At 43.7% G+C, this 16,995-nt stretch overlaps 1 protein-coding gene across 1 annotated transcript in view; it reads right to left on the bottom strand.

Moving 5' to 3' along the window:
• The window catches only part of LOC127633891 (phosphatidylethanolamine N-methyltransferase-like), a 111,577-nt gene that overhangs the window by 49,510 nt on the left and 45,072 nt on the right, over positions 1 to 16,995 (bottom strand). Inside the window, exon 3 of the mRNA XM_052113266.1 lies at positions 7,150 to 7,295. Within this exon, the coding sequence (XP_051969226.1) occupies positions 7,150 to 7,295 (146 nt within the window). The remainder of the gene's footprint in view (positions 1 to 7,149; positions 7,296 to 16,995) is intronic.

The raw sequence follows: 16,995 nt of genomic DNA, 5'->3' as shown, positions 1-16,995 counted from the left end.
TCCTGAGAGCAAGAAGGATGGTCAGCAACTCCAGGCCCTTTCCAACGACCCGGACCGGGAGGCGTCGGTTGTGACCAGAATGCGTCGCGACACCTGCTGCATCTGCCCGTAAAAAGCAGAGGTCTGTCCAGGGTCGGAGTGTTTTGAGGCAGGCGGGGGTGATCCTTACCCGATGCGTGCCGTGGTGCCATGCTTGTCTCGGGACTCGAGTCTGGAGCCAGTGCTGGAGTGGTCTCATATGCATCAACCCCAGCGTCGCGACCGCCGCGGAGGACGCCATATGCCCCAGGAGCCTCTGGATAAGTTTTAGAGGGACCACTGTGCCTGGCTTGAAGGAAGCGAGGCAGTCCAGCACCGACTGAGCACGCTCGCTCGTGAGAAGTGCTGTCATTGAGACTGAGTCTAACTCTAACCCGAGAAAAGAGATGCTCTGAACCGGAGTGAGCTTGCTCTTTTCCCAGTTGACCTGAAGCCCCAAGCGGCTGAGGTGCTGGAGCACCTGGTCTCTGTGCGGATGCCGGCTACTCGTAGCGGGGCAAGGGCCGCCTCTGCGACCTTCGTGAAGACGCGAGGGGACAGAGACAAGCCGAAGTGGAGGACTTTGTACTGAAACGCCTGGCCGTCGAACGCGAACCGTAAGAAGGGTCGGTGTCGTGGCAGAATTGAGACGTGGAAGTACGCGTCCTTCAGGTCTACCGCTGCGAACCAATCTAGATGCTGAACACCAGCCAGAATATTTCTCTGCGTGAGCATTTTGAACGGGAGTTTTAACAAGGCCCGACTGAAAACTCGCAGGTCCAGGATTGGTCGTAAGCCGCCGCCTTTCTTGGGTACAATTTCATTTCAGTTGGAGAGACGGGCTCTACCGCGCCCTTGGCTAAGAGGGTCGCAATTTCCGTGTGCAGGGAACTGGCATGCTCGCCGTGTACTGCGGAAAAGCGGACGCCCCTGAAGGGGGGCGGGGGCTGGGCAAACTGAATTGCGTAACCGAGTCAAATGGTCCGGTGAAGCCAGCGTGATGCGTTGGGAAGCGAAAGCCACGCTTCCCAGCTCTGCGCTAGGGGCACCAAAGGGACGAGTATTTTGGACGTACCCGGTGGGGCCTCGCAGCGGGGCGGAACAGGTAGTGCAGCGTCGGGCGGCTTCGTTGCGGCCTGAGGCTGAGGTGCTAAGAATAGACTCAAAGCACTTACCTTGCTCCACGCACCCGGCAGGGGGCGGGTTCGTGACTGAGGAGGAGGTCTGATGCTGGCGTCCTCTGGACTCGTCTGAACCGGCCGGCCGGGGGACAGTCGTGGGCAGGCGGAAGGCGGGATCGCCGCGTCCGGTGTACCGGGACTGTCGTAATCTGAAAGCAGACTGCCGTGAGGACGGCATTTGCAGGCCAGGTGACCCAGAGGCAAAGGAAATAGCTAAGTATTCTCCTCCCGGCCCTCCACCAGGGGACGGAGCGGTCTTACCACCTCCGGAGCTAACGTCTTCGGCTCTGGGTCGGCTGTCTCAGGAACGCTTGGGAACCTTCCGGGTCCTAGAGGGGGTTCGTGAGACAGGGGGCGTGTGCCGCCTGCGGGGTGCTCGACGCTGGGGCTGAGAGCTGGGCCCGGGTTGAGGCGAAGCAGGAGCTGGTTTCTTCGCAGGGGGACGCACTCGGCGGGCAGATGGGGCAGGGCCCGTAGCGGCAGGGCATGAAGTGAGAGATGGCCTCCATCTGCTTCTTCACCGCGGAGAACTGTTGGGCGAAGTCCTCGACGGTGTCGCCGAAAAGGCCAATCTGAGAGACAGGTGCGTCCAGGAAGCGGTTCTTGTCGGCCTCACGCATCTCGACCAGATTGAGCCAAAGATGGCGTTCCTGGACCACTAGGGTGGCCATCGCCTGTCCGAGTGCCTGCGCTGTGGCCTTCGTCGCTCTCAGGGCGAGGTCGGTCGCTGAGCACAGTTCCTGCAGCACATCAGGATCAGGTCCACCCCCGTGCATGTTTCTGAGTGCTTTGGCCTGGTGGACTTGCAGGAGGGCCATCGCATGCAGGGCGGAGGCAGAGCGTCCAGCCGCACTGTAGGCCTTCGCGTTGAGCGAGGATGTTGTCCTACAGGGCTTGGATGGAAGTACGGGCGCCACGCCAGGAGGTAGGGCTACCGGGCATAGATGGTACGCAACTGCCCTATCGACCTGGGGACTCGCCCGTATCCGTGGCGCTCTCGCCGTCGAGGGTGGTGAGAGTGGAGCGGGTGGCACCTAGACGGGCGGAGAGCGGGGCTCTCCACGTAGACGTCAGCTCGTCATGCACCTTCGGGAAAAACGGGACCGGGGGGATGCGAGGCCGCGAACGGCGCGATGCCCCCAGGACCCAGTCATCCAACCGTGAAGGCTGTGGGGAGGATGGAGGGTTCCAATCCAACCCCACGCTCACGGTGGCCCGAGAAAGCATGTCAGACATCTGAGCGTCGGCCTCAGCCTGGGCCTGCTGGCCCGAAGGCGGCAGTCCAGGGGACTCCTCGGCATCAGACATCACACTCTCCGATGCAGCGGCGAGCTCATCTGCTTCGGGCTCGGGAGGATAGACAGCCGGGCCGTGAGACCATTCCCTGACACGCTCGCTGGTCCCCGCTATCACCGCGAGCGTAGACGGGGACCAACGAGCGTGTCGGGGAATGGGAGGTTTGCGGGGGCTACCCGGCGAAACTGCACCCGCTGCCGCCCCCAAATTGCCCCCAGCGCCAACCGCATCGTCCTAAATCCGGTGGGAAGAAGGAGCAATGCGGGTGCAGCTGGGGTGGCTTGCTTTCTGTTGAAAGCAAGCCGTGACCGCAACGTGGTCATGGTCATGTTCTCGCAGTGAGAACATGAGCCATCCACAAACGCCGCCTCGGTGTGATCGCGGCCCAAACACAAGAGACAGCGCCTGTGGCCGTCTGAAGTGGAGAGCACTCTACCGCATCCAAGAACAACACAGGGGCGGAAGGGCATCTTGAAAAGACGGCGTCCTGAAAAGGACGCTCAACGCCGCTGTGTTTTGCTCTTTTAGAGAAATTACTCTTTTAATAGGAATTTACTCTTTTAATACACAGTGTGTGTGTGTGTGTGTCTGCGCTGTCGAAGCGCTCAGGGGCAACAATGCACGCCGTGCAATGTGAAGGAGAAAGCCGCTGTTGTGCGCCGTCAAGATCCAACAGCATGCAGATCGTCAGAGGAAACAGGAACGTTTAAAGTGGTGTGTAACTCGCAGCAAACTGCAGACAGACCATCGGCTCCGAAGAAATTTTCTGAATGAACTCCCGTATTTGCGCCGCTTAAATACCCGTATGTCCGGGGGCGGGACATGCAAATACCGGCTGCCAACTCTCATTGGCCTTTTTTCATAGATCAGAGGTGGATATCGGCGCTCAAGAGAGACCCCTAGTGTCGCTTCTCCAACACAACGTGGAGAGAGAGACAGAAGGGGAACAACAGTTAAAAAACAACTTTGTTCATTCATTTAATGTGACTCATACAGGGAATGGGGGCCACTGGTGGCACAAGTTTTTTTTTCTCTCATTGACAGAACATTGTAAGGTGAACACTGTCCATGTACTGTAATTAGTTTACAATTAGTGTACAAATCAAAAGATCAAAATCATCTGCAAAATGCAGTTCCCAGTGCAGTATGCTCTGTTGTAAACTGCACATTTGATCAAATGTAGTAGGTAATTTGAGTAATCTGTGCATACAGAAAATTCACATACAGTATTGTACTATGCACAATATATATACATTGCAGGAACAGTGAGCATAGTGTGGTAGTATGCTATTCAGAATATACTGCAAAATGACAATTAGATTACTTTCACTGAATTAAATAGATAACAAGTTGGGGTCATGCAACAGCAATGTATACTACTATTTGAAAACTTTATTGATCACAGCATTCTCTTGAATAGGCTTGAGAGCATGGTTTAGGTCCTATTTAGCAGAATGCTACCACTTTGACTGTGTAAATGAGGAATTGTCAATTCAAACAAAAGATAAGTATGGAGTGCCACAGGGAACAGTTTTAGGGCCTCTGCTTTTCTCCTTATATATGCTTCCCCTAGGGGATATTATCAGGAAACATGGAATAAGTTTCCACTGTGATGCCGACGATACACAATTTATTATATTTCTTCGAAAGCCGACGAAATTTCACAATTCTCCTAATTAGCAGTGTATCACAGATATGTCCTTCTACTCAAAACAGAGGTACAAAATATTGAACCAAAAACCTCAAAAAAATAAGCCGCTAAAACATAAATTGACTCTCGATGTATGCACGGTTATGTCTTATTCTACAGCAAAGAACTTAGGTGTTATATTTGATACCAATCTGTCCTTTGAAAATCAAATTTCTAATATGTGTATGTTTGTAATGTTTCTAATATTCTTCCACCTGAGAAATATTGCTAAGTTATGACACATGCTCCCTGTTCCTGATGCCGAAAAACTATTTCATGTTTTCATGACCATAAGACAAGATTATTGTAAAGCATTACTGGGAGGATGTCCAGCAAATTAAATAAACTTAAATTGGTTCAAAATGCAGCTGCCAGAGTGCTGAGTAGAACCAAGAAATATGATGATCTTAGCCCCATTTTATCGTTGTTACATTGACTACCTGTTTAATTTAATATTCATTTAAAAATGTTGTTAACTATGTACAAAGCTTTGAATGGTCTATCTCTGCTGTACTTAAGTGCCCTTCTAACACACTATATTTAATCACATTCATTACGATTATAAAATTCTGGCCTTTTCCTATTTGGCTCCTAAACTATGGAATTGTCCCCCAAACACAGTTCAGGTCTTAGACACACTCTCAGTTTGAGACTAGACTAAAGCCTCATCTATTTAGCCAGGCATACACCTAATTTATCGATCAAATCACAATTAGGCTGCTTTAGCTAGGTCTGCCAGAACCAGAAAAATGAATCATGATCTATAACTCTGCATCTATGCTAATATTATTCTATTTGTTTCCCTGTCTCAACCTCGGGATTTATATCCATAGGCTACCAGAGCCAGCCAGATCCAGCTCCGTTCATGCTTGGTGTCAGACTCTGCTGCTACATGTCTCTGAGTGCTGATGACAAAATGCAGCCGGTGCCAGCTAGGAATCACTTCAGTCTATTATGATGGACTTCAGAGGATGAACTGATGCCAACTCCAACAGTAAGACATGGGATACTGCATCACACAGCCTGGACCTTGGACTTAGGATCAAACATTTATATTTAAAACACAAATATCATATTATATATGCAATTGAAATTTCTGTGTAAATACATTTATGCCTGCTCTGAGTAGCATTAAACAGTCTGTGTAAATGGATCTAAATGTCAGTTTGACCTGCTATTTATACAGCATACTGATGCTTTAACGGTAACTAATCTCCTTCTACACTATGTCAGAATAATAGATTTAGTATTTAAAGGTGCCCTAAGTAACTTTTGTCTCTTTGTCATCTTGAACTTACACTGACACCTAGCAGCTTGGATACAGCATCATTTAAACTCAATCATTTTCAGTTTCAGATGCCATTGTAGAAATGTAGTATTCGCAATCAGCCATGATTACTTTAATCAATGAGTGAAAGTGTCCAATAACAGGACGGTTACTGAGATTAAGCAAGTAGTATTTGGCTGGTCATGTGACTCTAACATGGCAGCACCCATGTGCGGACCCTCTCCATGTAAAATAAAACAGCTTTCATAAGGTTACTGATATGACTGGAGTCATTTTTTTGTGAGTGGTCATAATTCTATACATATATTGCAAAATTATAATTCATGTCTTTAGGAGTGTACCTTGAACTCAAAAAACAAGTAGATGCAGGACTAAATTCAAAGGCTGTTCAAAATTACCATTTCATTTTTAGGCCTTTTAAGGATAACAAACACAAACAACAACACATAAACATAGACAGAAAGGCCCAACCAGTTGTTATCAAAAGGTCTGCTACACTCAAAATCCTGAGTCTGCAAATGTGGAAAAAGAATCACTCACCTCCAGTAAAACTTTGACGTGGTTCAAGTCTGACCTACTTCTCTGTCTCTTTTCTGGTTATTAAGTTTGAGTTATTTTATGATGGTCAGGCACAGCTGTGAGTGACAAGGCACTGAGACGTGTTCCTGTGGCCACCGTAAGAAACACTTTTCTTGGACAAAATTGATGGTATGGTGAGTACAGGTCAGGTTTAGAGGTGTGAAGACAGACAATAACACAAAGTCTGCCTCACAGAACATTAAGTTCCTTTAAAGGAATATTCCTGGTTCAATGCAAGTTAAGCTCAATCGACAGCATGTGTGACATACTGTTGATTACCACAAATAATACGTTCAAAACATCTCTTTTTTTTCTTCTTTGTTTTTTAAGCTAAAATCTGGGTTCCAGTGAGGCACTTACAATGGAAGTGAAAGGGGACAACTTTTGGAAGGTTTAAAGTAAGAAATATGAACTTAGAATTTTATAAAAGCACTTACATTCATTCTAAATTTTTTAAACATTTGTGTATAATTTGGTTAGTAAAATCATAGTTTTTATGGACGTTTAAGTGTTTACAGCATTATGTCGTTATGGCACCAAAGTAGTAAAATTGGCTATAACTTTACACAGAAATGGTTAGTAAGTGATTTTATTACACTAAAATCATGTTAACATGCATATTGTTTAAGTCTTGTGGCTAAACTTTTGAAACAGAGTTTTTTAGCATATAAGGATTGGCCCAATTCACTTCTATTGTAAGTGCCTCAATGCAACTCAGATTTGTGGTTGTTTACGATAAACGTATGTTTTTATGCCGGTCTGTTATTGTGGTATCAATCTATTTTATATAAACCCGCCCTTAAACAGCACATAAAAACAATACAAACTTTGACTGGTCACTTCAAATATCAGTCAGATAGTCTTTTAATGTCTAAGCAGGTGGTTCTTGACCAGAATAATCTGCAATGTCGACCAGACCATATGCCATTTAGTCAAAGGTCTGACAACACAGAACTAGGGTGGATGTGGAACAGAAGCAAGGATGGATGGGCACTGAAGGAGAGACTGAGAGAGGGAGGGATGGAGAAAGAGCAGGATAGATGGATCTGATCCAGAAGTATAAGTGAATGATTGGATGAATGAATGGATGGATTTACCCAGAAAGGTGCCGGTAAAGCCCAGTGCCAGGAAACTGCTGAAAACAAACAGTGAACCCAGTGCCATGAGAGCTGCTCCTGCATAGTACACCTGTACATTATCCAGCAGCTCCCAGTGAGGCTGTCCCTTCATAGCAACTGTAATACTGAGAACACAGACAGAAAAAAAAAAACATGAAAAGACTGAATACAAATCACTAAAAACTCATGATTACCTTCCAGTCTGCGTTTGTCTCGTTACGGATACAGTTATCAGGATAAATATCACTCTTGCATCCAGTCACAGGAACATATGACATAACGGAAGTGAAGCAATCAAATGAGAACTGTCTTTTACAGGTCATTGTCCGAATTACATCCATTGATTGGGGCAGACAATCGGGCTGAAGCAAAAGTAGGTCAGACAGTAAACGTTAAAATGGATTTCTTACAGCTGTTGACAGGCCATAAGAATCAGCTGATAAGTCAGTGTGATTGATTGAAGGCTATTCTTGGCTTGTGTGGAGATACAGATGGGATACAGTCTGCTTTAATGGTTTAGTCACAGGGTTGTTTGTTAGACAAACTGATTAAACGTGAGGATAGCACATCGAAAGACCAATAGGAGCACAGGATATGATGTCTCAGTCACCAATAAGGGAGACAAAACTTGTCTCACCTAATTTCTTGCTCAAACAACAAGTCAGATTATCCAATGAACTGTAAAACTGTTACTTTTCTACCTTAAGGTTTTTCAGAGGTAGATCATTTTCAACACAGCAAAAAAGTGGAATTTAGTGATTGACCAATATGGTTTGGTTCAATGGCCTATGCAAATAACTAGAGACAACAGGGTGGCCGATGACCGATATAATGCAAATGAACAGTGGGATTCAAAAGTCTGAATAAACATTCAAAATCTGGAACTTTAAACCAGCCCTCCTATGTACGTTCGGGAGATGAGATTTTCTTCTTCTGTTTTTAGTGATTTGCATTCTTTGTGCATATTGCCACCTCATAGGCAGGGAGGAGAAAAAAGACAAAAGCAAGGGATAAAGGAAAGAAAAAGAATAACGCAATCATATTTGCCCAACAGCCCAGTAGGTGGCGATATGCACGAAGAATGAGAATCACCAAAAAACAAAAGAATACCACTCATGAACGTGCATATGAGGGCTGGTTGATCTGTTTCTTACCCACAGTTATCATATCGCTTCAGAAGATATTAATTTAACCACTGGAGTTGTGTGGATTACTTTTATGCAGCCTTTATGTGCTTTTTGGAGCTTCAAAGTTTTGGTCACCAGAGCTGAGATTTTCTCTAAAAATATTAGTTTTTTGTTCAGCAGAAGAAAGAAAGTCAAACACATCTGGGATGGGGAGTGCGAGCAAATTAAACTACAATACATATACATAAATACATTTTAATGATAAAAATTGAGATATACACATATAGAGTAAAATTAAATATATATATATATATAAAATTATAACTTTTTCACAATATGTACTCGAAATACACAAAAATAGTTATAATTATTTAATTATTATTTACTGAATTATCTTACAATTCTCAGTAGATATTCAAATATGTGATTAACTATGAATAGGGGAAGCCTTATAATGCATTCTAACTGTAGTTATAATTATTTATGAGAAGTTATATTAAAAAAATAATTATAAAGTGAATTATGAGACATTATAAATGCAGTATAATCCAAAGATAATGCTTTTACGATGCATTATATACACTCACCTAAAGGATTATTAGGAACACCATACTAATACTGTGTTTGACCCCCTTTCGCCTTCAGAACTGCCTTAATTCTACGTGGCATTGATTCAACAAGGTGCTGAAAGCATTCTTTAGAAATGTTGGCCCATATTGATAGGATAGCATCTTGCAGTTGATGGAGATTTGTGGGATGCACATCCAGGGCACGCAGCTCCTGTTCCACCACATCCCAAAGATGCTCTATTGGGTTGAGATCTGGTGACTGTGGGAGCCATTTTAGTACAGTGAAATCATTGTCATGTTCAAGAAACCAATTTGAAATGATTCGAGCTTTGTGACATGGTGCATTATCCTGCTGGAAGTAGCCATCAGAGGATGGGTACATGGTGGCCATAAAGGGATGGACATGGTCAGAAACAATCCTCAGGTAGGCCGTGGCATTTAAACGATGCCCAATTGGCACTAAGAGGCCTAAAGTGTGCCAAGAAAACATCCCCCACACCATTACACCACCACCACCAGCCTGCACAGTGGTAACAAGGCATGATGGATCCATGTTCTCATTCTGTTTACGCCAAATTCTGACTCTACCATCTGAATGTCTCAACAGAAATTGAGACTCATCAGACCAGGCAACATTTTTCCAGTCTTCAACTGTCCAATTTTGGTGAGCTCTTGCAAATTGTAGCCTCTTTTTCCTACAGTATTTGTAGTGGAGATGAGTGGTACCCGGTGGGGTCTTCTGCTGTTGTAGCCCATCCGCCTCAAGGTTGTGCGTGTTGTGGCTTCACAAATGCTTTGCTGCATACCTCGGTTGTAACGAGTTGTTATTTCAGGCAAAGTTGCTCTTCTATCAGCTTGAATCAGTCGGCCCATTCTCCTCTGACCTCTAGCATCAACAAGGCATTTTCGCCCACAGGACTGCCGCATACTGGATGATTTTCCCTTTTCACACCATTCTTTGTAAACCCTAGAAATGGTTGTGCGTGAAAATCCCAGTAACTGAGCAGATTGTGAAATACTCAGACCGGTCCGTCTGGCACCAACAACCATGCCATGCTCAAAATTGCTTAAATCACCTTTCTTTCCCATTCTGACATTCAGTTTGGAGTTCAGGAGATTGTCTTGACCAGGACCACACCCCTAAATGCATTGAAGCAACTGCCATGTGATTGGTTGATTAGATAATTGCATTAATGAGAAATTGAGCAGGTGTTCCTAATAATCCTTTAGGTGAGTGTATATGGGCTTCATTGAAAGCGTTACCAAACTTTTTTTGGATTGACTGCCCTACAAAAAATATTTAAAATAGAAATTTCTCTTATCAGAAGTGGGCACAGTTATCAGCGAATTCCGATCTCAAAATGGCCAAATACTGGCTGATTTATGGGCCTGACCGATACATCAGTCATGGAGATAAGTTATTTTCAAACACATTCATGTTTGCATTTCCTTTACAACATGCATCCCAAATACGGCAAGATGTGTTTTTGTGAACTAATACCACTATTTAGAGCAAATAAATACTACATTGAGACAGAGCGGAGAGATTGTGAACAGCACACATCTGAAAAAAAAAAAAGTGTCCCAGTGCTCTATTTCCTGTTAAGAGGACAATATTGTTTCTTTTCTAGGTCTCTGGGCCATGTCTTATGTAATGGCAGAATCATAGCCTGATACAAAATTTAAAGGTGATATGTGTCTTTTAAAGGTACTGTACAAATCTAATTTATGGGTCATTCACACAGGACACCTTTTGCGTCCATCTATGCTGTTTTTCAATCATTTGAAATGATATTTGAAATATCATTTGACATAGATATTTCATAATCGATGAATCAGCAGATGGTTTTTTTCATTCTTATTTCTTAGTCTTTCCATACTGTTTCCATATGGTAAAGACATAGAGGCTATAAGAGTCCAAAATAAATTAAATCCCAGATGCAGTTTATTCGTCAACCAAATTACCAATAATAAATGGGGGAAAAAAATGTATGACTTTTAACAATAAACAACCCCAAAAAACCGAGGGGACTATTGTTTTGCAGTGATGTTGCATTTTTTCTTTCCACTCATTTAGAATGCTTGATTATCTAATCAAATAACAAAATATGCATTTAGGTGAGGATAAAATATATGGATGATACAGCCATTTAGATACAGCAAATCTCTATGAGATTGTTTTTATTTAATATCTAGAGGCTATACTGTAGAACCAAGCAGGTATTTCAGTAAATTCCCACAGAGGCAGCTTCAGAGGATTCAGATTTCTGCCAATAACCGATGGTTCCAAAAAGCAACTACTGGCACCGATATATCGGTCTACCTCTAGTTTTTATATGTAAACATGCCCTAATTGAACGTCTTTGACTGGTTTGCACCGTTTTTTAAGACAATGTCAAGTTAAAACTTTTCAAAACACGTCTTGAGACACCTGCATTCTGTTCCATTCATTGCACTGCGTCTATCTTTTCTAATGTAAGAAAGCATTTGGTCTGAACAGCCCCTTAGCTATTGAATTAAACAGATCCTCTCTTTCCAAAACCCTCTCCTACACATTTACTGTCACATCGTTGGGCACTTGAGATTGTAGAGACTAAGAGATAAAGTGGGAGAGCAGAAGAAGGTCATCTCACTTTGAGTATTCAACACCAAGCTCTTACACTAAACTTTGTAGGATGCCCACTCATAAGGAGATCAGCAACGGTGCTAGAGTTCTTCCTTTGGTAAACAATGCCTTACTGTGTGCTGCTAAAGGCTGAGAGTCTTCTGTAACCCTTTCTAATGTTACAGTATGAGCTTCAAGAACCTGCTGTCCAGTAAGCTTTATTGCACTGAGAGTAAGCAATACTGCATGATAGGCTACTGAAAAGACTTATTTAAATTATTTTTTTATTTTTATTCCAAAAGCACAGTTAATTTCTTTAAGGGTAAAACTTTTTTTGAGGAGAATCATAATATGGAATACACATTTAATGTTTAACTAAAACAAAAACATAAAATCTAAAATCTAAAAATCAAACAAAATCGAACTTCTATTTCACACCTTCAGCACTAGAGCCAATGAAAGTAACTGACATTAACTAACACTTCTGAAAAGATCAGTGAAAATAGACAAAACATCAACTTCTGTAACATGTTGCACTGTAGGTATTGTGCACACAAATGGCAGATCTAATAATAGCTTTTCTTTCCACACTCTGGTGAGAAATAAGACAAGGTAAAAGCTATTATTATAAGTAGGGCTTTAAATAAATAAAATTGGTCGTTTGGAGTATGTGCATCAAACCTTAATTCTTTCCCTTTCCTTACTTAATGAAAATGTCAGAATTCGACAATCTTCAGGAGATTAAAAAATAAAACAGTCAAACTTTCCACAGAATTTTTTTGGAAAACAACATCAAAACAAAGGCCCTCCGAGAAGATAATCGCATTTCGACAATGAACAATTTCAAAATTAGATTTGTACAAAAGAAACTCTCTTAAACCCTTTTTACCCCACGGTTTATTTAATTGGACATACATGCATCAAAAGAGAATGCTGTAATAGTTTTTTCTACAAGTCATGAACATTTCCACCACATCTCAAGTAATGTACTGTGTTTAATTGACCACAGGACGGACGTTTTAAACATTTTTGGAACTTCTTTGTCCTGCTAAGGTTAATTTCATAGCTAGCATTGTATTTAAAATAAAAGCAAACAGACAGAAGCTGGCATTTTATTTCTACTAAATAAAAAAATACAGAAATAATAAATAATATCTAAATAAATCATATTTTCACACTTTTTGTAAATTTTACAACTTTACAACTTTATTGAAAGTGATGCACATTAAAATATTCTATTCACAAGTGATATTTACCTTTCTCTTTGTTTCTCCACACATCACATCTAATATTTCATTGTAAACATTGTAAACAAGTATACTAACATTTGAAGAATTTTTTTTTTTATTAGAGGTAAAATGTTGTTGTGGACCTGAAACAACAACAACAATAACAAAAATATGTTGTTATTTATTTTTTTAATCAACCCCTAAGAGAAAGCAGAAGAAGTTGAAGAAGCCCAAAGTTGAAGAAACACCAATTTATGTATTCATGTAATTCATTATATTACATAACAGTAACCTTTGTGATATTTCTACACAGCAAAGCCTCACTATTGCCGAACTACTGAGAGAACCACTTCACAACCTTGTTGTCAGGATACACACTAGGACAACAAGGTTAGAAGGATTCAGAATAACTTTTAATGAAGCTTTCGTAGGACAGTAGGGAAGTTCAGATGCATCAACGGGCGCTGTGAGTATAATACTGATGAATGACCGTCTTTTCTCTTGCCGATAACGGCAGGCTTGAGTGTGGTAAGTATCACAATCCAAAGGACGCGGAGTATGAACACCAGGGAGATGGAGGAGTCTCTAGACGAGGGAAAACAGGTAAGTAACACAAGGGTGTACTGAGGAAACAGACTGGAATAGTCTCAGGAACAATCGTCTGAAAAGCACAGAGAGCAGGTTAGTGGATATTTCCTCGTTCAAGGTTTGACAGAGACTGGAGGTGAGTTGTGCTCTTAAATAGTGCTGGTGATTGCTGGATTGCTGGATTGCTGGATTGATGACAGGTGCAGGTGATTAGTATTCGGGTGAGTGTGATCTTTGTGTTGTGGATGTGAGTGAGCCTGATTGCCTCCTGACATTACCCCCCTCCAGGGTCCGCGCCAGCGGTCCTCCAATGTCCGAGGACCCCGACGTCGTGGTGGTCTGCCTCGAGGTCGTGGGGCTGGTCGATGTGGATGTTGTTGGTGGAATTCAGTGAGAAGAGTCGGGTCCAGGATATCGTCTCGAGAAACCCAAGATCTTTCTTCTGGCCCGTAACCTTCCCAGTCGACAAGGTATTCTATACGACCACCCCGACGTCGGGAGTCCAGGATTTCGTGGACTGAGTAGATGGGGTCCTCTTCAATGGTAGGTAAGGGAGGGGTCTGGTCAGAATCAGGCTCTGTAGTGGGAGGAAAAACAGAAGGATAATGAGGTTTCAGGAGAGATACATGGAAAACTGGGTGAATCTTGAATCGAGGAGGTAGGTGAAGCTTATATGTGACTGGATTGACTTGATGGAGAATTTTAAAAGGTCCGATATATCGTGGGCTCAATTTACTTACATGTTTGGCGTAGACGGATGTCTCGAAGTCGAGAGCCAGACAAGTTGACCAGGTTCAAACACAGGGGTGTCATTTCGACGTACATCTGCAAATCTTTTGTGTCTGTGTATGGCCCGTTGGAGATGATGATGGGCATCATTCCACACTCTTTCACTTTCTCGAAACCAGAAATCAACTGAAGGGACCTCGGAAGGCTCACCGGACCATGGAAACAGTGGTGGCTGGAAACCTAGGAAACATTGGAAAGGTGTTAGCCCTGTGGTGGTCTGATGCAAGGAGTTTTGGGCGTATTCTGCCCAGGCAAGGAATTGATTCCACGTGTCTTGATGATCTTGACAGAACGTGCGGAGGAAACGATTAATTTCTTGAACCTTCCTCTCAGTCTGCCCATTAGCCTGGGGATGATATCCCGATGTCAAGCTTATCGTCACTCCGAGAAGAGAAAAGAAAGCTTTCCAAACCCGAGAGATGAATTGAGGTCCTCGATCGGACACAATGTCCTCAGGGAGGCCAAAATGACGAGAAACCTGGTTGAAGAGGCTCTCGGCTGTCTCAAGAGCTGTAGGAAGGCCTGGTAAGGGGATCAGTTTACAGGCTTTGTAGAATCTGTCAACTATAATGAGAATGCAGGTGTTGCCTCCTGATGGAGGTAAATCAGTAATGAAATCAATACCCAGATGCGACCACGGCCGTTGAGGAATAGGTAGAGGTAATAGTTTCCCAGAAGGTAAGTGACGTGGAGTTTTAGATATAGCGCAAATTTGACACCCCTGGATCTAAGCGTTGTACTTCCTTTCTCATGCCTGGCCACCAATATCGTTGCTGTAGGAGAGTGTAAGTCTGTGTCGCTCCAGCATGACCCGTACTAACTGACCGAATGAGCAGATTCGATGAGAGGTAGGCTGATATTCGCCTGGGACATACGTGAAGGTGTCTGGGCATTCTGGTGGAGTAGGTTCTAGTCTCGTGGCTTCCTGGATTTGATCATTAATGTCCCATTGAATGGGATTGACGAAAACTGTAGTGGGCAGAACTGGTTCAGGTTCATTAATGGTGTCTGGAAGGGCATGGAGTCTGGATAAAGCATCCACGACGGGTATTCTTGGATCCTGGACGATAGGTGATATAGAAGTGGAACCGAGTGAAGAATAAAGCCCAACGGGCTTGACGTGGGTTTAGTCTCTTGGCTTCTTTGAGATACTGAAGGTTCTTATGATCGGTAAGTACCGTGAAAGGATGTTGTGCCCTTCGAGCCAATGTCTCCACTCTTCCAAAGCCAATTTGATGGCGTAGGAGTTCCCGTTACCCACATCATAATTCTGTTCAGCTGGGGATAATTTTTTTGAAAAGAAGGCACAGGGAAGAGGTTTATGGGAATCCCCCTGGTGCTGAGAAAGTATGGCACCTACTCCAGTTGTGGAGGCATCGACTTCAACGATGAAGGCGAGGTCTGGGTTAGGGCGGCGTAGAAGAGGAGCAGAGATGAACTCGTTTTTCAATGTCAGGAAGGCATGGTCAGCTTCAAGGTTCCAGGACAGGGATTTTGGTTTCCCTTTCAGGAGAGAGGTAAGAGCAGAGGTTATGGTACTGTAATTGTTAATGAACCTGCGAGTAGAAATTGCTGAGCCAAGGAATCGTTGGAGCTCTTTTACTGTTTATGGAGTGGGCCATGAGGTGACTGCCGCGACCTTTCCTTCATCCATCTTCACCCCTGCTTACCCACAATGTACCCAAGGAAAGTAACCGAATCTTGATGGAAGATGCATTTCTCTGCTTTTAGGAAGAGGGAGTGATCTCAGTAATCGTTGGAGAACACTGGAGACATGTCGTTGATGTGAAGATTCGCCTTGGGAGAAGATAAGAATGTCATCAATATATACTATCACAAATTTGTTGAGGAAATCACGGAGTATTTCGCTCATGAAATCTTGAAACACCGAAGGGCGCTGACCAGACCATACGGCATAACAAGATATTCAGTAGTGGCCAGAGGGGGTAATGAATGCGTCTTCCACTCATCCCCTCTCGTATCCGGATTAGATTATACGCACTTCTGAGGTCAAGCTTGGTGAAGATACTAGCACCTCGTAGCTGTTCGAAGTGATGTGGGTACGAGAGGGAGTGGGTACCGAAACTTGATGGTGATCTTATTCAAAGCCCGGTAATCGATGCAAGGTCTTAGACCACCATCTTTCTTTGCCACGAAGAAGAAACTAGATGCTGCTGGCTAAGTTGATGGATCTAATGTACCCCTGATTTAGGGCTTCTTGTATATACTCTTCCATGGCTCGTTGTTCTGGTATGGAGAGAGAATAAATGTGGCCACGGGCACCGATGTATCAGGTTCCAAGTCAATGGCACAATCCCAAGGTCTGTGTGGGGAAGATGAGAGGCCTTTTCAGGACTAAATACGTCTGCAAAGGAGGCATAACAGGGTGGAATTTCCATGGTCTGTTTTGCTTGAGGGCTCTCGATAGATGTCACAGCAATGGAGATAGTTTGAGACGAAGTAGAGGCAGGTCTTGGAAGCTTAGGGAAGCAGGTAGAGAAACAAGTAGAACCCCAGCGCAGAATTTCTCCGTTGTTCCATGAGACATCAGGATTGTGCTGGATGAGCCAGGGTCTGCCAAGAATGATCGCAGAAGTGGAATTTTCTAACACCAAAGGAGTGAATGGTACTTCGTGTAGACAACCGACTCTTAAAGTGATTGGTTTTATTCTGTGTTTTACATACCCAGGATTCAAGGTCTTTCCAGTCACTGATTTGGCTGTGAACGGGTTGAGCAGAGGATTTTCGGAGTTGAATTTGCCGGCAGAGGTCGCCCAAGATGAAATTACCCGCTGATCCTGAATCAATGAGGGCTGTAACTGAGATGGTAACATCAGTAGAAATCAATGAAACGGTGGTGGATAAAGGAGCAATATTGAGGGGACTGACTACCAACGAACTCACCAAGAGACGAGGTG

The sequence above is a fragment of the Xyrauchen texanus genome, chromosome 40 (assembly GCF_025860055.1).
Source record: "Xyrauchen texanus isolate HMW12.3.18 chromosome 40, RBS_HiC_50CHRs, whole genome shotgun sequence".
Classification (NCBI taxonomy): Eukaryota; Metazoa; Chordata; class Actinopteri; order Cypriniformes; family Catostomidae; genus Xyrauchen; species Xyrauchen texanus.
Note: the sequence above shows the minus strand (reverse complement) of the source record. Positions and strands in the feature narration are given on the sequence as shown.